The sequence below is a fragment of the Cervus canadensis genome, chromosome 6 (genome assembly GCF_019320065.1).
Source record: "Cervus canadensis isolate Bull #8, Minnesota chromosome 6, ASM1932006v1, whole genome shotgun sequence".
In the NCBI taxonomy this organism is placed as follows: Eukaryota; Metazoa; Chordata; class Mammalia; order Artiodactyla; family Cervidae; genus Cervus; species Cervus canadensis.
In genome coordinates, this window is record NC_057391.1 from 83,086,348 (window position 1) to 83,109,808 (window position 23,461).

The 23,461-nt window shown below is 56.5% G+C and overlaps 2 protein-coding genes across 3 annotated transcripts in view; both read right to left on the bottom strand.

Annotated features, from left to right (window-relative positions):
• Positions 1-4,891: 4,891 nt before the first annotated feature.
• Positions 4,892-9,983, bottom strand: NGB (neuroglobin). The gene is made up of 4 exons (XM_043472960.1): positions 9,853-9,983; positions 8,322-8,433; positions 7,619-7,738; positions 4,892-6,238 (listed from the first exon to the last, which is right to left on the bottom strand). The coding sequence occupies exons 1-4, from the start codon at positions 9,939-9,941 to the stop codon at positions 6,104-6,106; spliced, it is 456 nt and encodes a 151-aa protein (XP_043328895.1). The 5' UTR covers positions 9,942-9,983; the 3' UTR covers positions 4,892-6,103.
• A 6,032-nt stretch (positions 9,984-16,015) lies between these two features.
• POMT2 (protein O-mannosyltransferase 2) overlaps positions 16,016-23,461 on the bottom strand; it is a 44,367-nt gene continuing 36,921 nt past the window's right edge. For both annotated transcript variants that reach the window (XM_043472642.1, XM_043472641.1), the window contains exons 14-21: positions 23,322-23,413; positions 22,189-22,265; positions 19,053-19,124; positions 18,704-18,763; positions 18,507-18,612; positions 17,566-17,706; positions 17,312-17,426; positions 16,016-16,485 (exon numbers count right to left, since the gene is read on the bottom strand). In XM_043472642.1, the coding sequence (XP_043328577.1) occupies positions 16,380-16,485; positions 17,312-17,426; positions 17,566-17,706; positions 18,507-18,612; positions 18,704-18,763; positions 19,053-19,124; positions 22,189-22,265; positions 23,322-23,413 (769 nt within the window). In that variant the 3' untranslated portion in view covers positions 16,016-16,379. The remainder of the gene's footprint in view (positions 16,486-17,311; positions 17,427-17,565; positions 17,707-18,506; positions 18,613-18,703; positions 18,764-19,052; positions 19,125-22,188; positions 22,266-23,321; positions 23,414-23,461) is intronic.

Below are 23,461 nucleotides of genomic sequence, written 5' to 3' on the forward strand. Positions count from 1 at the left end.
CTCGGTCCGTTACTGAATGGAGCAGATTCAGCTGCAGGGATAGAGGGAACGGGGCGTGGAGGGGGGCGTCCTCTGTCACTGCCCCCATGAGGGCCGAGGACATTCTCAGGGCTCAATTCCCGAGAGGTGCTCCTGAGCACCAGCCCCCTTGCTGGACCTTCTCCCCAAGCTTTCATGGTCCATTCATGGGCGTGGGCTCAAAGCTCCCCATGGTGTGAGCCTGGCCAGGGGCCCAAGCCCCACCCTCTTGACCCCTCTCCCCTAAACACTATTATTTTCTGAGTAGAGTCAGATGAAATCCACAAGAGATGCTTCAGTGGAGAGGGGAGCAGGAAGACCACCCTGGGCGGACGAGAGGGGCCAGGTTCCACGGCCTAGAAACAGGGGTGGGGGTGTTGGGGAGGGGGAACTGGGCAGATGGCCAGGAGGGAGGCCTGATGCCAGGGCGGTCCAGGATGCCAGCTTGATGGGTCTCTGCCCAAGAGGGCGTTAGAGCACCACCCTGAGTGCCAGGCTGGCGTCTGCAGGGCTGGGGAGGAAGCAGAAGGGCCCTGGGCTCCCGGAGGCTCTGCCTGTGGAGGCCAAGCTTGCGGTGGCTCCCTGCCAGCCTCCCAAAGCCGTCGGGGAACTCCATGCTGGCCGATTCTGCCAGCGAAGCTCGCTCTGTAAAGGCCCCGGGGAAGCGTGGCAGAGTCTGACTTCTGGGAAGATAGCGCGCAGGGTTTTTTCAACAAAGGCTGTTTTTTGAACATCTGAGATACTGTGGCCTTGACAACCACCAGCCTAGCCTCTCTCAAGCCTCAAGTACTGGGTCTCTCTTCCGGCTGCCGATGGGAGTCTCCTTGGAGACTGTAAACAATCCTAATGTCCAGGCCGCCTCCCTGAACAAGCCAGAATTTATGAGGTGGGGCCCGATCACCTCTGTTTCACACAATCCCCCCAGTGACTCTGGGACGCAGGAGGGTTGAGTGGGCGAGGCTCTCCTGAAGCCGTCAGGAAACCATCCCAGCATCACGGAACCAGGGCAGCTGGTCCCAGCACCTCACAGCACCTTCACCTCAGGGAAGGGGTAGCCCTGTAGCTGGTTGTCATTTAGTCACTGTCGTGTCCGACTTCTTTTGCGACCCCATGGACTGTAGGCTCCTCTGTCCATGGGATTCTCCAGGCAAGAATACTGGAGCGGGTTGCCATTTCCTTCTCCAAGGGATCTTTCCGACCCAGGGATGGAACCCGCGTCTCCTGCATCAGCAGGCGGATTCTTGACTCTGAGCCACCAGCGAAGCCCCCAGTGGCCTGTACCTAGTTACAAACACACAGGCTGGATAACCTCTCGCCCCTTCACTCTGCCTCCAAAGAGCTGAAATAGCAGGTGCCTGGCAGGAAACCAAAGATTAGGCCCAAAGAAGCATTTGCTGTTGGGCTCACAGTGATTAATGCCTAGCGCGGGCATGACTTCTGTGGTAATCACCTTCCTTGGCAGTAAGTACTACTCTTGGGTCGGAGAGAGACACAGAGCAGCCTCGGGGGTCACTTCCGCCTAGCTCGGCACCTTCAGCCATGGTCTGAACCCCCGTCTCCCCTCCCCTCCAAACACAGAGCCCTAAGTGCCTTTCCTGACAGCCTTCCCAAGGCGATTGCAATAGAATGTAAGTGCAATTAACAAATTTACTTAGCGGGATGTCAGAACAAGCACTTTGAAGAAAAAAAGAAAGTAGGATGGGGGAGTGTCTGGAGATGGGGAGGACTAGGGACAAGCTCCCGGGGAACCAGACACGTGAGCCAGTGGAGGTGGCGTGAAGGGGGCAGGGAAACAAATGCATGAAGGGGCCGAGGACCAGCGAGGAGGCTGCAGTGGCCGGAGCAGAGTGAGCAAGGGGCAGAGGGGATGGCGGTGGGGTCTGAGGGGGCAATGGGGCTCCATGGGCCAAGCCATTGGAGGAGTCATAGAAGGGAAGAGGCAGCACCCCCTTACAAGCCACGGGGAGGGGACAAGACGGAAGCAGAAAGCCCCCTTGGGGGGCTCTGATGAGGGCAGCCTGGAGCAACCACACGGTAGCTCAGAGAAGGACAGGGCAAGTGAAAGAGGAGAGAGGAAGTGAGATTTGGTACAGGGCTTGCAGATTCCTGGATAGATTTGGCGTGAGGTTTGAGCAAGGAGGTGAGGATGACTTCCAGTTCTTCAGCCTAAACAACTAGGTAAACTGGTTCACCACGGTGGAGAAAGCTGGGAAGGAGCACATCTGGGAAGAAGACCCAGAGCTCCACCTGGGCTGTGTTCCCTTCGAGATGGTGCCCGATGCGAATGTTGGGCGGCTGGCTGGAGACAATCTGGAGTAGAGGCGAGTTAGGCCAGAGGGGTGAACTCTGGAGCCCTCAGCATCCGGATGGTGTGGAAAGCGTGGGACTGCCCATGACCTCCAGGGGTGCAGGCGGAGGTGAGGAGGGGGTTGGAGGGAGAGGGGAAGAGAGTCTGCAAGGGAGACTGAGGAGGAGCTGCAGAGAGGAAGGGGGGAAACCGGGAGAGCCTGGCGTCCCGGAAGTCAGGGAAGAAAGGGACTCAAAGGGGAGGGCGTGGGGTCCAGCTGTAACCACACTTGACAGTAAATACAGGGCAGAGAGGGGGTGAGCTCAAAGATGCCACCAAGAGGCCCCAGCCAGGTCAAATGCCAGACATGCCATGAAAGAAATGACCAGGTTTTGCCCACAAATCAATGGCATGGGGCAGAGAACAGGAGGCTGGAAGAAAATGAGATGTTTAAGAGGCACAACCAGATATGGTATGTGGCCCTTGACTGCATCTTGAATTGAACAAAGCAGCTGCAGAAAGACATCGTTGAGATACCAGGGAAATTCAAATATGGACTGTGCATTTGGCGATGTTGAGGAGATAACTGTTCATCCTGGTAGGTACACTGATAGCATTGTTAAGAGGTTAAGAGTGTTAAGAGGTTAAAAAAAATTGACTAGAAAATCATATTGACGACCTAATGGGTGGAAGAACATGAAATCTGGGATTAGCTTTGAAACTGTCCAGCATAATTAGAAGTCAGGAAGAGATCTTGAGTTGCTCAATGCTGATGCACGGGTAAAGGGTACATGGAGATCTGTCAGGTTCTGATTTCCGTGTATGTTAACATGTCTCCACTATAAAAAGTTTAAAAATAAAGAAAAAAGTGTTCAGCAAAGTGCTCAACTCATCCAAGCACTGCTGAGCAGAAGAGCAAAATGAAGCCTGGGATGCAACCCCTGAGTTGGGCAGGATGGAGGCTACTGGTGACCTTGATGGTGAGCTGGGGGTGGGGGAATGAAAGCCTGGCTGAAATGGGTTCCCATCCTCTCACGGGAGTGAGGACATGAGAAGGACAAGGAAGGACAACTCTTTTGGAGACACACACAAGTGCAAGAAAGACCTTCAAGAGAGGCGAAAGCACCCATGCTTAGGATGGCTCCAGACACATCGGAGGAGGGGGTGCGGCCCATCCGGAGCCAGGTCACCCCGTCTCTGGTGTGGGTGTCAAGCCTTCAGGAGCCTGAGCCACCCTTCGGTCACACAGCAGAGGGGGCCCCCCGCATGGGAGTCTGTGGGGCTCAAGAGAAAAATCCCTTTGAGGCTCCAGTGGGGAAAAGCATTCCTAACCTGCTCCAGACCCAAGGTCTGCAGTCACATTGTCAGGCATGCCTGGCCCCCAGAGCTTAACAAAAGCGAGGCCCTGGCTGCAGCTAGGGAGGCTCTGCTGGCACTGGTGGTATTGGTCTGGGCTGAGAAAATCAGACCTTGGGGTGAGGACAGCTGGCCCGAGTGCAGCCCCTCCAGCCATTCACAGCCCAGCTCCGGGGCCCCACACATTGGAGCCCAGGGGTAAGGAGGGGCGGGGAGGGCTAACCCCAAGCCTGCTTGGATGAAGGCCACTCTTAAAGTCACTCACTCCCCATTCCCCTGGCTGCCTCTCTGCGGTTGCCTGCCTGCTCCTCCTGACACACACACACACACACACACACACACACACACACGTACACACACACTTACTTACACTCACAGCTGGTCTTCAACTCCAATATGTACACCCCAGCTTAACACATTTAGTCTCCGTAAAAAGTCCACTCTGGGATTGGCACCTACCCCTCCAAAGAGGTTCTAGAAGCTTTCCTCGGAAACCCTGAAAGATGTGTTGCTGTGTGCTGCTGTGCTGACAGCTAGCCCATTCAATTCATGGCCTCGCCTTGTCCACCAGCTGTTGGGTTCCCAGACCCCCGACCAGTGAACTGCTTCAGACTCCAGACTAGTGTGGGTATGAGTTGAAATAAACCAACCCCCAAATGTATAATGGCACAAACACAAGTTTGTCTCTTTCCTGTAAAATTATAATGAATGAGCCCCTGCACTACATGCAGGAGAAGCGCTTGAACGCCGCAAGGCACTTCTACCTAGCGGGTGCTCTCCCCCAAGCAGTGATCCGGGACCCAGGCTCCTTCCACTTTGTGAGCCTGCCACGTTCAAGGCATGGCCCTCAAGGTCACTGTGAGATCTGCATCAAGACGACTGGAGGATGACAGAGCACAGAGAAGCAGGCAGGAGATTGGGGGGACCAGGTCTGGAAGTGGTACACATGTCCACACATTCCATTGGCCAGAACTCAGTCGCATGTCTCACCTAATGCAAGGGACACTGGGAAATGTAGTCTGGCTGTGTGCCCTGCCAGCCAGTTTCCACCACAGACCCCTCGCTCCATCTCAGCCACCGGCTTCCCCACACCCCTCCCTTCTTTTCCACCCACTCCGGCCTTGATCCTCCTGACCCCCAACCTCCCACGCTACCTTCCGTCCACCACCCTGCAGCTTCATCTGGACACAAGCCAACGCCAAAGAAAAGACCAGTCCCAGAGGGTCAGAGAGGCACACAGAACAGGTTTATTTCTTGTGAGTTTATACAACCACGGCACGCAGCAAAAGATAAAAGTGGAGATAGTTCAGAGCGTGGGAAGGGTTTCTGCTGTTTTCTATCAACCCTGCTAAGTACAGGCACACGTGCGTGCTGTCACTTCAGTCGTGTCTGACTCTTCGAGATCCTTTGGACTCTAACCTGTCAGGCTCCTCTGTCCATGGGATTCTCCAGGGAAAAATACTGGAGTGGGCTGCCACGCCCTCCTCCAGTGGATCTTCCTGACCCAGGGGTCAAGCCCTCATCTCTTACGTCTCCTGCATTGGCAGGCAGGCTCTTTACCACTAGCGCCGCCTGGGAAGCCCAGGTACAGGCACACAGCAGGTATTAAATATGGGCGCTCTGGACCCTCCGTCGGTGTGTGCAGAGGCAGAAAGGATCGGGGGACGGGGGATAAGCCTCAGGCTCTGCAGGAGTCAGGGCTGCAGAAGAGGCTTGGGTCTCTCGGAAAGGAAGTCCCCAGCTTCCTGGCCCTTCCCCAGCCCGCCCACCCTGGCTGGATAGCTGCTTCCTAGAGTTACAGGGGAGTTCCCACCTGACACGAGAAAAGAAAAATTACTCTGTCGGGGGGCATCTGAGAGGTTGCCCCCCTCTGAGACCCAGAGGGGCCCCATCACAGAGCCAGCCAGTCTCCGAACCACCTGCTCCGGCTGCCTGGGATGCCGCCATGAAGGCCGGAGCTGTCCCACACCTCTCCTTGTGCAAAGCGAACACACTGCTGGGAGAGAAACGCGCGGAAGGCAGGCGAGCTGGGAAGGTGCTCGAAGCTCAGCCAGCCCACTGCCCCCCTCAGCCCAGGCTCACTCGGGCATGGAGGAGGATGGGAGCGCCCACCCCTCAAAGCCCCGTGTCTCCCTCCACGCCAGGCCCCATGCCACCTCTCCTCCTGGAGGAGGGGGTGGGGAGGCCAGAGGGGAAGGCTGGGCCAGCAGAGAAGAAGCTAGGGGAAACTCTAGGAAATGGGAAAGGAAAAGCCACCCACCTGCGGTTGGGGGTGAGCGGGACTGAGGCCCAGCCCTGCTCCATCACCTCCCTGGTATGGCCAAGGGGACAAGGACCACGAGGCAGGCCTAGGGGAGCCTGGGCTACGATGGACACAGACCAACAGACAGACACAGACAGGCGCGGGGCCACCAGGTGGAAACCGCTGGGCAGCGCCGCCTCTTACTCGCCATCCCAGCCCCGACTCATGGCCTGCACCACGGCCCCGTAGAGCTGGCTCCAGGCAGCCCGCGTGGCGGGTGTGAAGGCAGGGCCCAGGCACTTCTCCAGCATGTAGAGCAGGGATTCACCCACCGTCTGCAGAAGCAAGGGGGCCACCTGTCATTCCCAGGTGCAGGGAGGCATGCCCCCATTCCACAGGTAAGAAAACTGAGGCTGGGGGCTGGTAAGGACTCCTGGGCTTTTTGGCTCTCCTGCACGGGGGCCACGCTTCCTGAGCAGGATTCAGAGCCCCCAATCCTTGGATGCCACTTAAAGGTGAGGCTTTAAAGTGAACGAAGCATTTCACTCCACTCCCAGCCTCACGATCACCCCATGAGTGGGGGGGTGAGACATTGCCTGGGACTTCCAGCTGACACCAAGCAAAGTTATTGTCCCTCCTCCTGTTTCCTCCTCTGCAAGACAGCAGTCATGAGGTTAAGAGCACAGGCTCTGCAATCCTGAGTTCACTTTCTGACTCTAGTGCTTGTGAGCTGTGTGACCTTGAGCAAGTTAGGTAACCTCTCTGAGCCTCAGTTGCTTCATCAGCGAAACTTTCAACTCATCAGATTGTTGGAATGATTAAGAGATCATCTACTAAAAGCTCTTGGCACAGCACCTATACCCAGTAAGTCTTCAGCAATAATAATGGCTCTCATTTTTAAATTATTAATTATAAAATACAGTGTATTTATTCCACAAATATTTCCTGAATACACACTAAAGACCAGACGCTATACTAGTGCTGGGGATGGAGAGAAAGACAAGACAAACTCAGTCCCTTCCTCAAGGTGCTCACATCTGACAAGGTGATGGGACCGTGCAGTGGGCTGTCAGGTGAGTGGTCCCCTGTGAGCCACACCTCAAGGATTCACGCCCTTGACACGGGGCTCATCCATGTGGCTGGCTTTGGCCGGTGGGGCATTAATGAGAGTGATACAAGCAGAGGCTAGCTTGTCCTCCTAGAATACTCCCTCCTGGAGTTCAGCAGCTACTCTGGAATGAAGCTCAGCTCCACTATCGAACGACTAGGGGCCACAGGGAGAGAGATCCCAAAGGATGACAGGCCATCTTGGACATTCCAGCCCCGGCTGAGCTCCCAACTGAACGCAGCACACGCGTGACTCCAGCCACAGCATGTGGGACGGAAGAACCGCTCAGCTGAGCCCAGGGAAATCAGAAGTCATTGTTTTAAGCCAGTTTGGTTCTGGGATGGTTTTATGCATGCCAATATAAAACTGAGCAGTAATCCCAAAGGCTCCTTCACTATCTATGGGTTCTAAGAGAAACCACACCAGAGAAGAAAAATTGGAGGCTCAGAGAGGTCAAGGCAGTGCCAGGGTGACACAGCAAGCACCTAACAATGCAGTCACCTGAAGGTTTAGGAGAGGAGAGATGAACAGGTGGGAAGGAGGGCCTGGGAGAGAGTGGTGGCCTCAGGCCAGGGGCTTTGGAGAGAGAAAGGGCCCCTTTACCCACCGAGAAGGAGCTGAGCTTCACTCCCACTGCCCGGTGCTTCCGGCCCAAGCTGGCCAGGTACTCCTCCAGGGAGGACAGGTCCTCCACGTTGGTCACCGCAGCATCAATCACCAGCATCACCTGCCAAGGTCAAGGTCGCGGTGAAACCGAGCTCAGAGCAACTCCCCGCCCCCACTCACAACCAGTCCAGAAGCTGGGGGTCCCAACCAGAAGGCAGAGAGGACTCTCGTTTATCCGGGATCAGAGACAAAAGGCAGCCTGTGTTTGCTTACAGCAGGCGCTCAGCATATGGTGGCCAGACTACTAATGTTAGGCCATGAAGGAAGCTGCCTTCTGCTGAGGGGCTCAAAGCCCTAGACACACCTGCTGGACAGTGTTATCCTCCGGGGACCGGGGGAACGCTGAGGCCCTGTAAGAGCCACCAGCCTCTAAGGAAACCCCAGCTTGGTTTTCACAGGGGGATGATCCCTGATGGAGCCAAGGGGCGAGGACAAGGGCAACGGGCAGAGCTGGGAGCAGCTGGCTGACCGGGCGCCCCAACTCTGCCCGGTTCAGCGCAGAGGGAAAGCGACAGATGCCTCTGACAGGAGGGAGCAGGAGAAGGGGCACAGCCCAGGGCTGGGGCAGGACGCGGAAGGAATTCTCCCACCCCGAGTTCTCCCTCTCCTGCTCTCCCCCAGGAAGGCGCTCCACCTCCCCTCACCTTCCTGATGTGGTCCAGGAACTCGGGAGAAGACAGGCAGTCCTCGGGGCTGGAGAACTGGCGGCAGTGGTACTGGAAGAGGGGCAGCAGGCCTGGCTCCAGGTCAAATAGCCTGTGGGGGGAGGCCCGGTGTCAGCCCTGGGGGGGTCGCCCCTCCAGGCTCCCTGGGCCCTGACTGCCCCGCAGCAGGGGAAGGCGTGCAAAGCCTGGGCTGTAAACTCCAGCTCACCCTCAGCCTGGCACGCACCGCTTGGCCAGCTTTGCCGCTGGCCCCTCTTAACTCTTCCGCATCGTGGAAAACACGTGTTCCCCAGGCCTCATAGGGAAGCCTCTCCATAAACCGTGGAGGGGTGTGGGCTGGGACAGGCAGGGGTCCTCAAACAGGAAGCCCGGAGTCCGTGGTGGGGACTCCCCCTCCCGCCATCTGTCTCCTTCTCCTTCCCTCCCTCCCATTCTTGGATCAGAAATCCCCCAGTCCCATCCTGTCCAACGGCTCTTGGCCCAGCAACGATAATAATTAGTATTCAGAAGCCCTAACACTTTCTGAGCATTGAGTACTTTGCAGGTGGTTTACTCAGGTATCCCCTCACAATCCTAAACAGTGGGTGTAACTGCTACCCAATTTTATAGAGGAGGAAATAGAAGCCCAGAGAGGTTGAGTCATTTGTCTCAGGTCACACAGCTTGGGAGCAGCATGGCCAGAGGGCGCCTGAGAAAAGAGTGGGTTTGGGGAAAGCTGAGAGGCCCAAGTATAAGGTCTCATCCATATCTGGGAGGGCTGAGACTGTAAATGTAGTCCCTTTTTGTTTGCGAGGGGGAGGCTTTAAAAAAACCTCTTCAGAAGTTCTGGGCTGGCTTAAAGGAGCCAAGGCTCCTGAAAAACCATGGTGAGGGGGCATGTCTCCTTGGTGATGGCAGAGGGGCTACCTAGACACCCTCAAGCTGATGTTGAAGGCAGCCTCCCCTCCCCTCCGGGGTCTGCACACTCCCTCACCCCTCTCTCTTCGTTGGTGAGAATTGGGCATCTGTCCTCCCTTCCCTGGAGGGTCTCAGGCCCTAGCCTGTCATTTCCTCCGAAAGCTTTATCCTGAAGTTGATTACTGGAAGCGAACACTTTCGGGGCCCAGACCCCCGTGCCCTGCGGGCCAGGCACCCAGTACAGCCTTCCCACGCAGGCCCTTGGGACACCCGGGTATCTCTCCATAAGGGCAGTGGTGGGCACCCCTGTAGTCATTGCCCAAGGAAAGAACACTCAGGAGGCACACAGCCGGGGAGGGGGCGTAGCGCGGGGCCCCGAGTGTAGGGAGATGGGCGGTGGGAGCGGACCCTGGCCGGCGCCCAGAGAGCCCCGCTGGGAGCGGGGTGTGCGCACTCGCCAAGACGCGCCGCGGCCGCCGCGGGAAAAGCCGCAGGGGGCTGCGCCACCCGTCACCGCGCCCCGCGCCTCCGGGGCCGGCTCGGCCGCCTCCGACCCATTCCTGGAAAGGCACCCCGCTCCCCGCACCCCCGGGGGCGCTCGGGCCGCCCTCACCTGGCGAACAGGACGGTGCCATGCTCCAGCGGGCTGCGGCTCACCGCCCGCCAGCTCTGCCGGATCAGCTCGGGCTCCGGGCGCTCCATGCTCGCCCCGGGGACGCGGGGCGCAGGGCTGGGACCCTCGGAGAGCGGGCACCGTCACCGCACGTGCCGCGCCATCTCCGCGGCGACGCGGCCACTCGGCGCCTCCTGCGGCCCCCGCGCCTCGGCCGGGGCCCCGGGGGGTGGGGTGGGGCTGCGGATGGTCCAGCCACCGCTGCTTCCCCGCCCAGGTGGAGGCGCCCCCGCCGGCCCGGCGCTTCCAGGGACCCCGGCTCCCGGCAGCTGTACCTTGCGCCCCGCCCCGCCCCGCGCCGCCCGCCTGGAGCTCTTTAAAGCCATCGCGGCCCCCGCCCCTCTCCGTCCGGATAGACGTGCATCTCCCGGCGACGGACTCTGGCCGCGGACTTGGCGGCTTGGGAAAGGACAGGGCTTCAGAGCTTCACGGAAATCGCCGAGCCTCTGGGGACCTCGGTTTCTCCTCCGGTGACAATTTTACCACTTACTGGTTAGGGCACAGGAGAAGGAAATGGCAACCCATCCCAGTGTTCTTGCCTAGAGAATCCCAGGGACGGAGGAGCCTGGTGGGCTGCCGTCTATGGGGTCGCACATGGTCGGACACGACTGAAGTGGCTTAGCAGCAGCAGCAGCAGTTAGGGCACGGAGATGCTGCCTGGAGGCCTCCGACCCCTGGCCCCAGGTCCCTTCCTGCTGCCCCGAGGTGGGGGTCGGAGAAGGCCAGGGCTCCTACCTGTGTGACCAGGCGGAGCCGGGGGAGGGCCGCCAAGGGTAGGGCAGGGTCTGTCCTAGCTCTGGTTACCGACTGAAGCACTCGGGACACTCGGGGGCCACCAGGGCGCTCAGCTTTAGGGACAGGGCCAAGCCCACTGCCGTGTCCAGCCGGGCCTGCGTTTTCTTGAGGCTCCATCCTTAGACATCTGTCAGCTCCGGTTCTAACCCCAGCTCTGCTTGGCCAGGGGTTGGGGTCTCAGGTGCGGCAATGGTGCGCACTCTACTGCTTGGACAATTGAGGGGGTTCAGCGAGAACCTTCTACTGTTAAGTGATTTTTTAATAGACTTTCGTACACGTTTAAATAGAAGCACTGTTTCTTTCTTTAATTTGAAGTTCAGGAAGCAGAATCTCCTGAATTTGCCTTTCAGGGTGTGAGGTTGGTCACCTGTCAATTAGACCTGAACCTTTCTCTTTCAAGCCTGAAAGTGCCTTGGGCCCCAGTCCAGTCCTAGTGGTCCGTGTTTTAAAGAACAAGATCCTCACTTTCATTATGTTGTCTCCAAGCCTATCTCCTGTCAGTTGGCCCACCTCTCTTTTCCAGTTTCCTCAGCAGTGTGATAAGGGGGGTGGAGTGGGGTCTCCAGGAACTTCTCAGGCCATCTCCTTTGGTCTGCGGGTACAAGGTGGGTGTGCACTTCAGTCATGAACTGGCTGAGGCTCCATGCCCAACCCTGTGCTAGGCATGAAGTATGGAATCTTTGCCTTCTAGAACTTCTGCTGGCCCTGAATCAGGCCTGAGGGCTTCAACGATACTCTTCTTGGTCCCAGGCAAGCTTGGCAAAACCATCTCGCTTCTCTCCCTCTTCCAGGGACGCAGGACTTTGGAGCACACCTTATTTCTCTCTTCCCCATCCCTCCCCACATCTTGGGGGTCTTTGGGCTGGAGCAGGGGAGCAAAGCTGCAAGGCCACTGGCGTGAGTCCTAAGGCATCCAGGAGATCCCCGAGGGAGAACACAAAGGGCCTGGGGGCTGAAGGGAGAAAGCCGGGGTGCTCAGGGATTAGACTCCCAGGTCGGCGTCCAGTAGCCCTGCAGCCAACTTGGCAGGTCATGGGGAGGGCCACGTATGTCTCTGGGGACCTTTATCTTTCGATGCCCAGATGCCCAGGGCTCTGTGCAGGCCTGCTGGCTCATCTAAGGCTTCCCACTCCACCCAGTTTGCACTTCCTGGCAACAGTCTACACTCCGCTGCTTGCTTCTTCTCTCCTTTGGGTAGGGTCTGGAGTCTGACAGGTTAGCAAGTTGATGGCCTTAGCTAGTAAGTGGTGGAGTCAGCACTCACTCTGCCTTTTTAGAGCCAGAAAGAGGCAGGAGGAGAGAACTGAATGCTCTCTAATCTCTGCTCCTCTCAGCGAAAAGGCCCAGGAACCTGGCTGAGCCTTGCTGTCTGGGTGGTGTATTCCAACCAGGAGACAGAGGGGTGGACTCCACATTTGAGGGGCTGGGGGAAAGTCACAGAAGCCCCCCCTCCCAGCATCTGCCCACAGACTTGGGCAGGAGGTTCTAATCGAGGAGAGGCCAGTGTTGTCACGGAGGTTGCTTTATCACCAATGATAAAGAGCTAGCATGTCCTGAGCATCTGTGTCCAGATACTGTGCAAGGGACTTTACATCATCACCTTTCTTCATTCTCGTAGTAACTCTGTCAAGTAGATCCTGTTTATTTTGCCCTTGTCTTACTGTTGAGGAAATGGAGGCAACAAGGTTAAGTAAGTGGCTCATAAGTGGTGGGGCCAGTATTTGGCCTCAAGGCTGACCCTGGCCCCCCTGCAGACCTCTGCGCTCCTCTGCCTCCCTCACTTTAATGGGCTGTGACCAAGAGCTGCATCCATAGTTCCGACCACGGCAAGGCCACCAGGTCTGGGTCAAAAGGGTGCTGGAGCTGGCTCTTAGACGGCTGGGGAGAGCAAATCGGGTTCATCTTTCCAGTTTCTCAGCGACATCAATCAGGTTGGTGGCCTGAAAGAAGCCATGGTGGAGCATTTGCATGAGCCCAGACAGATGCTACAAATCAGGGCTTTTTTCCTCCCAGAAGACCACTGGTCTGGCTGCACCAGCAAACACTGGGCCCGGGATGAGCTGTCTATGCTTTAGGCAGCAGGTGCGAAGGAACGTGCTGATCTGAGGCTATGCCTTCTCCCCAGGGGACCCAGGCTGTCCTGAGCAGGTGCTTCTAGTCCCAGCACCAGGCTGGAGAAGCAGAAAAAGCTCAACTCAGTGCCGAGGCCCGGCCCTGCTGCTGATGAGTGCTCAGTCGTGTCCGCCTCTTTCCAACTCCATGGACTGCAGCCCGCCAGGCTCCTCTGTCTGGGACTTTTCCAGGCAAGGATACTGGAGTGGGTTTGCCATTCCCTTCTCCAGGGGATATCTCCCTCACCCAGGGATCGAACCTGGGTCTCTCACATCTGCTGCACTGGCGGGAGGACTCTTTACCACTAGTGCCACCTGGGAAACCCAGCCCCGGCTCTATTGACTGATCGTGGCACCTTGGGTAAGGAATCGAATCTCTCCTGGGTGGAATGGGGACAAAAAGAGTGGTGACTTCACTGGGGCTTTATGAGGACTCGGTCTCACAGACATGTCGGGAGATGATAAGCCAAGCTGTGCCAGGAAGGGTTTGGTCCTCTCCTAACCCTTCCATCCCCCAGGGGGCTGCAGGATTCCCCCCTCTCTTGCCTCCAGCTCCTCTTGGTCCTAAGCAGGAGCAGGGGGATCAGCGAGCCCTGAAGACCCCCAGTTTCACAGTGCACTGGACTCCTCTCCTCCCTCAACTACGGTCCAAAACACGTCAGCTCTTACCTCCTTCGGACCTTAACGTGACCCTAGATCAGGAGACGCCTGCCAAGACAGGGGCCTCTGGGGAGCAGAGTGGACACTGTGCCGCAGTGCCGGGCCACTCAGCTGTCTCAAAGTGGACGCACGCTCGCATTCCTCCTTATACTTGTGTGACGAGGTTACAAGAGGGAAAAATAAGGTCCAGCTTCCTGCTTATTTGGGAATAAGTTTAAATAAATACAAGTAACGACCAACATTACTCAAGTAACCTTATCTGTGTGAGGGCCTTAGTGTCTCCTGCTACAGCCGGGTCCACCTGCCCAGCCCAGGGCCTCTGCTGGAGTCAGAATGGCTCAGTCCAGACACAATGGAACGGTTCTTGCACTCCAAACATTCTTTTCATTCTGGGAGCCAGAGGGCAAGTCAGATTCAATTAAGTACAACAAGAACAACATGGCATTCAAAATAAGAGCTATTTATTACAAAAGTAAATGGCCTCTGATTATCTGTGGAAAAAACATTTTTTTAATATAAAATGTGGTCTAAGAAGTTGGCTGGAGGTTGAGCTGGCAAATGTCTCCTTCCTCCGCCAGCACGTCTGCAGGACGTGTCACATTCTCCCGGGGGCCGGAGCCCGTGTGCAGAGCATGGCTCCGACAGCCCCTCTCCCCAGCATCTTCCAACAACACAACTTGAGTCCTTGGAGCTGTGTCGGCCCATGCAGCCACACAAGCATGCGCCAGCCTGGGCCAAGAAGGGGGTGAGGTGGGCAGACAGCTCTTCTCCCATCTCTGGAGAGCAGTGGAAGAGACCAAGGAACCTCTTATCCCCGGGGTGACCAGATTAGGAGGGCGGCCAGGCAGGAGGCCTCCTGAGCGCTCGTCCTCCTCGCCCTCACCAGAGTGGCTGCCCCTGACTCCTTCAGGGCACCTCCCTTCCAATGAGCTCCTATTAGGAAGTAAGAAGGCACCGGGAGAAACAGCCACCACCTCCCGGTTGTCAGCCTGGGGCCACTGTTTTTTGAAACAGTCAAGCCCAGGTCTCCTGCATTGTACCTCCAGGAGAGCCCACCCAGAGGGCTGTCCCCCCCACCACCACCACCACGCCAGCTCAGAAGAAAGCAACCTGGCCTGGGGGAGAGGAGAAGGGGGCTGGCAGGCATCGGAGAGCAGAGGTTCCCCATCCCTGCTCTCCCTCCCTTCCAGAAACGCAATTAAGCAAGCAGCCCAGACTCAGCACCCGGCAGCAGCGCTTCCTGCTGGGGGAAGTCAAAAGGGCTGCAGCCCTGGGGAAGGGAGGTCATGGGGCCCCAGATCTAATTAACAAACCTGCCTTGCTCTTGATGTGACTGCATTTCCTCTATTAACATTAATGATGGTCGGTCTGGATGTCCGAACATGGCCAGAAGCTTCCCTCCCCACCACCCAGTGGGTAGCACAGCCTGTCCTTGGGACCAATTTCCAGTCTCCGTGGCAACCACTGAGCAGAGATGCTCGAAAGAGCTCTGACCTTGGCAGAGCTGGTGGGGGCTATAGAGGAGGGAAGATGGAGAGTGGCAGAGGCTCATCATTAAACCTTGAAGCGTTACAGTCCTCTGAGACAAAATAAATATTTTGTCATGCACCAGGAGGACAGAGGTGGGCTTAGGGATTGGCCTTGGGTTAGTTCAGTTCTGGCCCAAGGGTTTTCTATCTCTCTTTCATCTGGGGAGGCAGTAAAAGGAACAGCTCTGAGCTGCTTGCTTGGGCTTAGAGGTGGTAAAGAGAACTTCTGATGCATGCCTAGGTGCTCTGGGGCCTTGGGGAAATGGAGACTGGTGAAACAGTGACCCAGAGGAAGGGGAGTGAAACACAGGAGGGCGTCAGCACTGGGGACCAGAGAAGGAAGCATGGGGAAAGCTTAGTGAGTGACAGGAACGCTAGTCCAGAAAGGCTAGGGCAACCAGCCCCAGACCCCACCAGGAGCCCAGCCCAACCCCACACAGGGCCCTGGTCTGCTGCACAACTGCCCTGGGTGCTAGGAGAGGGGCTGGCGGGCTCTCCCTGCCCCCGGGAGAGCGTGGGTCCCAACCTCACAGCCAGCCTGGATGCGGAAGGAAGGGGAGCGGCAGCCACTAGTCGCCCCTGGCTCCCAGGCCCTGAGGACACACCACCACCACGTGTGCCCACCAACCACACGTCTGGCATTCCCAGATGGCAAGGAGCTGAGGGCTGAGGAGGGCCAGCAGGGCTGCCTCGCGCTGGGGCCTGGGCCCCTGAGCACACACTGCGGGCAGGGGTCCAGCCGCCTGTGGCCACAGGGGAGACTCCCAGCGGCAACCATGCAGCGGCGTGCAGGGAGGCGGGCCCTGCAGCCTGGGGTGTTCAGCTTAGGGATCTGCTTGTTGGTGGGAAGGAGGGCAGCACAGCTTTGATAATCCTGCTGGCTCCACCTGAGGTGATACCCCAAGGCGTTGTTGGTGCAGTCAGCCTTCCTGGAGGGCTGATTTCTGATGAATCTTACAACCCAATTCAGTGAGAAAAAAACACCAGAAAATACTACGGTAGCCCTGGACGATTTCTTAGAGTTTATGACGCTCCGCTGTCCATAGTCATGGTCTATACTGCACAGGCACACGGACACACGCACGCTCACACTCACCCCCACACTCATCCTTCCTCACGCCGCTCACGGGGGACAGGCCTGAGAGGGAAGTCGTCTGTGGCTGAGCAGACCCAGTGGAGGAGCCTCTGCGGAGGAGCAGGGCCACAGTGCTCCCCAGCAGTTTGCGCTCCCAGGGTGGGGCGCCAGCAGGCAGTGGAGGTCCACAGGCTCCTTGGGCCACTTCCTCCACGGCTGGGAGGGTCCGGGGACTGGCTTCACAGCTGGCCGTCCCCACGAAGGTCCTGGTCTCAGGCTGGAGTCCTCGCAGTGGCCTCAAAAGTCCCACGATTCCAGCCACCTGAGCCCGGCCATCGGACTTCGGGGGTCCTGGGCCAGGGGACCTACCATCCCGTAGGCCAGAGGGTGGAAGAGGTAGAAGCTGCAGGGGAGAACCCAGGGCAGGGGGGACGGTGGTTAGCACCCTAGGGCCTCAGTGGAGGCGGGGAGCCCTGAGACCCCTGACACTCAGCTCCTCAGACCTTCTCTACCTACGGGACCCACCGTGACATGTCAGCAGGCCTGTGTGACTTTGCCACCTGGGGACACCATACTCTGGGACCTTGAAAAAGGCTGACTTAATGACAGTAAAGGAGAAGGGCTCTTCTCAAAAGGCCCAGGAGACAGAGCAGGCCAGGGTCTGGTCATGGGCTGTGTGGCCCAGACTCTCTGTTAAAATGTGGACGTGCTCTCAGGTCACAGGTCCCCTATTCCCAGCTCAGGACTTTATGTTGCCCACCCCCGGCCCCTCAAGGCCAGTGATGCTCACCCGCAGATCTGTGAGACTGTGAGGTAGGGGAGGGGGCGGCCTGCCAAACAGCATCCTCCCTGCAGTTACTCTGAGCCACACCGCACCACCTGGTGACCCTCTACCACCCACCCCCACCCCGAGAGCTGCGCCAGCTGGGAGCCAGGTGACTGCAGAGGGGTGCCCTCCCACGTGGGCCAGAGAGGTGCAGAGCTGGGAGCCGCTGGCCAGAGGTGAGAATGCAGGGCGTTAGTCCATGTTTCTCCACCTGCCACACCTTCGGGTCATGTGGAGGGCTTTGGAAACTGTCTGACAGGGCCTAAACTGGGCTCAACGGAACCAGAACCAACCACTGGAGACAGAGCCAGGCACCAGTGTGCTTCAACAGAGGTTCCAAAACGCACCCGGGGCTGAGGCCTTGGGGTTGGGGGTCGACCATGCAGATGCAGGGGGCGCTCACCTGTAGGCAGTTCCCAGGAGCAGGCTCAGGATGCCCAGCGTGTGCACACACCCGGCCAGCGGATAGGAGGCCAGGCTCCAGGCACAGAGCCGCAGGAGGGTGTCCCACAGAAGGCCTGGGGAGGAAGGGAACCCCGCACCACTCCGTCAGAGGACGTCTCCCAGGGAGACAGACGGGCTCCCCCAGCAGCGCCGCTCCGCGGTGGTCTCGTCCCGCCCACCCTCATCACCCAGGTCCTGGAGGGCTGCGCTGACCTGTCAGCATGCTGGAGAAGAGCATCGCGGGGAAGTAGTGGTGGAAGTAGAGAACCCGGCCCATCAGGAAGAAGGGGAAGTAATGCATCATCCAGCCGAGTAGGAGCTGCCCGCCTCCTCGCAGCAGGACCTGGGACAGACCTGGGCCCCAAGCAGCACAGCCCGGTCAGCCGACAGCGCCGGGCACGCAGCCTGCGCTGTGGGCTCTGCCCCTTCCTCGCCGTGTGACTCACAGAAGCCATGTCACCTGAGTGGGCCTTCTGTCCCTCACCCGCCCACGGTGAACAACCCTACGGCGGCTGGCAGGAAAAGGAACTGCTCACTCCCTGGCCCCGGGAGGCCTGGGCACCAACCCCCAGCAGCAGGCCGCCCGGCCTCCGGCCCCAGCCCCCGCATCTCTGCTGCCACACGGGTCTCTGCAGCCAGACGGGGCGGGGGTGCGGGCACAGGCGAGGACGGGGGTGAGGGAGGGGCGGCCTGGGACCACGTCTGCAGACACGGAGCTGCAGAGGCAGCAGAGAACCTGTGTCAACGTCTCAGACGCTGTGGCCCATGGCATGGGGGCTGCTCTCCTCCTAGCTAGAGGACAGGAGAGCAGAAGAGAAAAGATGGGCAGTCGTGCAGAGTGTAGAGGTCAACAGTGAAGGCTCTGAATGCAGACCACCTGGGTGTGAACCGCAGTTCTGTCACCTACTGGGACAAGGTTCTTAACCTCTTTGTGCCTTGGTTTCCCAATCCATAAACAGAGGTAATGAACTCTGCTGGGAGGATACAGGGTTTAACACAGCACTGGGTATCTGGTGCCTGGAGCTCTAAAAAGTCACAGAGGAGGGAAGAAGGGAGGGAAAGGCAGAGGATGGCCTCTCAGCAGGTGGGCGCTCCCCAAGTGTGGGCACCCTGCGGGCTGCTAGGTGGGGGGCGGGGGAGCCCAGGGGCCCGACCTTCAACCTCAGCAGGCAGACGCGCGCCCCTCTGCATGGCCACAGCAAAGACGCTCGCTGAGAGGATGTAGAGGGCGAGGCTCAGCAGGTTCAGCCACCAGACCACCTGCAGGGAGATGGGCCCGGGCGGGTGAGAGGAGGCAGCAGTGCCCCGCGGGCATGCTCAGGGCCCCCACCACGGCATGCAGGGCACTCACCGGGTTGCCCAGCAGATACACTCGGAAGTCGGTGTCATTGACCCCTGAGAAGCGCAGGCCCTGTGGAGCAGAGGACACAGAGTGGGTGCAGGGCTCAGCCTCTCCCAGGGGAGGAAGACGGGCCACCTTTCACAGACAGGGAGCCTGGGCAGGAGGCTCGGAGCGGCCACCTTCTCCGTGAGCTCCCTGGGGAGGCTGGGTCCAGCCGAGCACAAGCAGAGCCCGTCTCCAGCCACCTTCCACCCGGTCAGGCCTGCCCCTCAACCCCGGCGACCCCCACCGCCAGCAAGGCTCCACAGCCTCCTCCTCGGCTCCATCCCCGGGGAGGAGCTCTTGCTTTGGGCCCTACCTGAAAGTTGATAGGCCAGTGCCAGGGTTTGGAAGTGAACTCATTGTCCTTGGGCTTGAGGCCATTGTTCCCCTGTAGGAAAGTGGTAAAGAAAAAGTTGGTCCAGACAGAGCTCTAGGAGGCCGACAGGAACGTGAGGGACAGGCATCTCTGACGTGTGGCCACGTGTCAAGAGAAGCCCTCTCTCCTCTGCCCTCTCCCTCGCTGGCAGGGGAGAGTCAGGGGTCACTCTCAGTCACCGCACACCTGCTGACCACAGCTGCCCCACTTTGCTCAGCGAGCAGGCCTCCATCTCCCGGTAGAGACAGTCCGCTCAGACTCTCTCTGCTCAAGAGAAAGAGGCATGACAGACTTGTTCCCCTTGGCACAAAATATATATCCATCTTCCCAGCCAAGGATAAGGTGTCAAGAGGACGAGGAGAGGGACATGTAAAATCGGGGCTCACTTATTTGTTTCCTTGAAAGGCCAATTTCAAACCCATACCCAGAATTCTTAAGTTCCTGGACTCTGAAAAAGTTACTTTAGCCTAGTGTTTCTCTGTACTTTTTTTTCATTATTACCTGTCCCCAGTCAACCTTTTTAAGATATATTTTCCTTAAACACTCCCTCACCGTGACATTTAACGTATTTTTTTTATTGTGGTATAATTTATATATATCATTATATTAGTCGCAAGTATACAACATAATGACTTAACACTGGCATATATTGCAAAACAACCAGCACAATAAATCCCCTCAAGACATTTTAATACTATAGGTATTCCGTGTATCTGTTCATATAATGAATGAATACCTGTGCTTTAGACATTAAAACACTGTTTCCTTTTTTCTGCCCTCTAAGAACACATTACCCCCTGGCTGAGAATGCACACTTTAGTCTGAAGGACTCAGTCTCAGGCCCTTCAGTCCACCAGCCAAGAATATCTAACAACCTGTCTTCACATGGCAAAATCAGACCTTTGCTAAAACTAGAAGGGAAAGGATCAGGATCCCGGATGCTAACCAGCAAGATGGTGTCAGCCTTGTTAGAACAGACTGAGAAGGCACTTCCCAAGGAGGAGTCAGGTCAGGGTTTCTCCACCTCGACACTATGACACTTTGGGCTGCAGACGTCTCCGGTGTGGGCTGGCCTGTGCAGTGAAGAGTGCTGAGCATCCCTGGCTTCTACTCACTGGATGCCAGCAGCGCCCCTACCCACTATGCCAGCCAAACACACCTCCGGAAATCATTAAATACCCCCTCGGAGGCACAAACCGTGCTCTACTAAGGACCACGGGTCTAGCCCAAGAAAGATCCAGGCCTGGTTCGTTGAACCACCAGCTAGAGCCTTATTAAGCCCACACCTCAAGGGCTTGGGAGTTGTCTGCAGGCCTCTCTAGGGTGGCTGGGTCGCCCCTTCAGGGTAGAAAGTGCAGGGGGCTGTCAGACCCCAAGGGGCCAGCTGCACAGCCCCTCAATCACTATGGCCATCTTAAGAACCTCACAATGAAGAATGAATCCTTCTGAACCTCAAAGCAGCTGATGAGCGAAACCCATTCCTTCTGGTCAGTACGGTTCAGCCCTAAACCCGGGGACTCCAGCCAGAGTTAGAACAAGCCAAGCGCATCCTGCACATTAAACTCTTCAGAAACCAAGCTCCTTTAGTAAACCAAGAAATGGAAGCAAGGAAAATCTGTAACCACGACAAGCATGTATATCTGTGCATTGTTGTCTATGCTTAGCACCCAGGAGGCTTGTTCCAGCTAACCTCAGCAGGCAAGGTGCCTTCTCTGCCCACGCCTGAGACCCCTGCTCAGCTATCAGATGCCCTGCAGTTTCTATAGTCCAGGCAATTTTGATCTCTCTCCCTATTAAGTTTCCTTATGTCCCTTTTCTTCTTTGATTCCACCTCTTAGATAATGAAAGAAGAAATGAGACTATTTATTTAGACTTAGTCTTAAAATTCTACCCAGATCTAAAATGATATTTTGACTGACAGGCACATATTCAAAAGAGCTCTGTCATCAGGCCACAGTGACAACTACAAGCACAGAGTCAGGAAAGTAGTGACCCGGAGATCGGTTACTGTCAACTCATCACCTCCCAATGTGCAAAAATGACAAAATTTGAATTTTTAAATTTAATCTACTAAAATAAGCCAACTGTATTGACCAAGTACTGCTTACATAATCACTTGCAGTAGAGACCAGTTGACAATGGCTCGCCAGGAAAGAAAGAACAAGTGCTACTGCCCTCCGCACCGATGCAGAGAGCCACAAACCTGGCTCTAAACACTGCTCCTGCAGAGCACCCGTTTTCCGTAAGTTACAGTGAAGAGGTTCCCTCAACATCAAAACCGCAGCAGGGATTTTCTAATTCAAAGGGGAGATTTTAAGCGAGTGGGTAGAATTTTCTCAATTCAAAGATTTTGTCTCTCAATTGTTTTTAAACCTATGTCAGCTGTAAGCTACTAATGATAAGAGTACAAACAGTGAGTCTTTAAAACCTTGAAAAGCATCAACCATGCCCCCCTGTGCAGTTTGTTTCTCTCTGGGAACATGAGTGGGGTTCTGGTTGGGATTTTATGCTGCATATAAACAACACACTCAAATTGGCCTTTCATCCTAGCTGATTCTAATTTCAAGATGGAATCAACTATCAGTGTCTCATGATTTTCAACCAAGAGCACTGTGATGTTCAGGGGCTCTGCCACTTGAACAGATCTGAGACTCACTTAGAGGCAGAGGACTGTAGTGGTCACTAGCACTGACTCTGAAGGCCTAGATCCCCCGCTTCCATTTAGCTGTGACCCTGGGTAAGTTCCTTAACCTCTGTGCTCAATTCTCTCTTCTGTAAACGGGAGACAGTAATCTCTGGAGAACTGTAATGAGGAGTGAGTGAGTTAATACACGCACAGTGCTTACAGTAGTGCCCGGCACACAAGAGCTACATAAGTGTTCACACAGTTACTACCACAGCATCACCACTACCATTTAGTGCCTTTGAAGACGAAGTTTGTCAGTATGTGAAGACACTTTCAGAGTCCTCCACAAGGGGGCAGCGGGCCTATAGCATGGTTACTGATCTGTGATCCAAATCTGCGGATGCCTGAGGGTTCTTAGAGAAGCTGCCCAGTGGGAAGGGGTCACAGTACCCGGATCATCACCATGTGGGACTCCAGCATTATCTCAGGGAAACTGGGCTGCAGCACTTCCAGGCTGATGTTCGGCACTGGAAAAAGAAAGACAGAGGCATGAACCTTCCTCACACAGCCTCTCCTCACAGCTGTCTGTCCATGGTATCCACTCTGCGGCCAGGGTCTGAGTGTAACCTTCCTGCCAAGTTAACAAGCCTGTGAGAGTGTTGAGGAATTCTCCATCATCCCCTCAGCCTGTAGCACTCAGCAGGAATTCTGAGGGAGGCAATGGCAACAGATGAAAAGCCCCGTCCCACCCCACCACCCACCGGAGGCGCCCACAGCCCTCAGGCCGTCACCCTTCATGACAGTGCTGCCCCAAAGGCTCCCACGCCTGAAGCAGTCTTCACACGTGAAGACTGAGACCCAGCCCATCCCATTCACCAAGGCATCCCCAGGGCCCCACACGGCTCCCAGCATACTCGTCAGTGAATTGTTTAATTAGCTAGTTAATTAGCTGGTTGGTTAAATTAGGTGGTAAGAAAGAAGTGGGAAGCATAAAGAAGAAAAATCAAGCCTAAAGGGGGTCGTTTAGGAGGCAGATGATGAGCTCAGAGACTTGTTGAGTTGAAGATGACAGTGGAACAGAAATGTCAAATTGGAGCCTGCGAGTATAAATACAGGATCGATCAAGGGCCGTGGCCATCACTTTCTGTAATAGCCTCGGCTGGATGTGAAGAGGGGAGGAGCCTACGCAGGGGCAGAAGGGGAAAGCACCAGCTTGCTCTGAGCCTTGAGGGTAGGGAGGTAACCACAGAGGGGACAGAGAGCCCAGAAGGAGGCAAGCAGTTGGACCTGCACTGCAGGCGGCAGGAAGAGTTAAATCCAGTGAGAGGCAACCAGCTCTGGCCCTGAGTGAGGCCACCGGTCACTTGTGGGAGAAGAGTTTAAGGAGTATAGGAAGTCTAAGTGGACAGAAAAAGGAGCTACCCATGTAGACAAGTCATATGAAGAGACTAGGTTTAAAAAAGGAAGAAAATGGCAACAATAAGATACTGTGGCAGCAGAGTCTGTAAAGGTTTATTTTCCTCAGATGAGTGTGACTTAGAGATGTTCCCTTCAGAGCCAGCCCAGGACATGACCTCACTCACATTTGGGATTGATATGGTCCTCCACATTCCAGATGGAGCTGAGGGTTTCCTTTAGGTATGGTGTGCATGTGACTTCCAACTGCTCCCAGCCCCTATGAAAAGGAGTCACAAATGTCTCTCAGAAGACCTGAAACTCACCA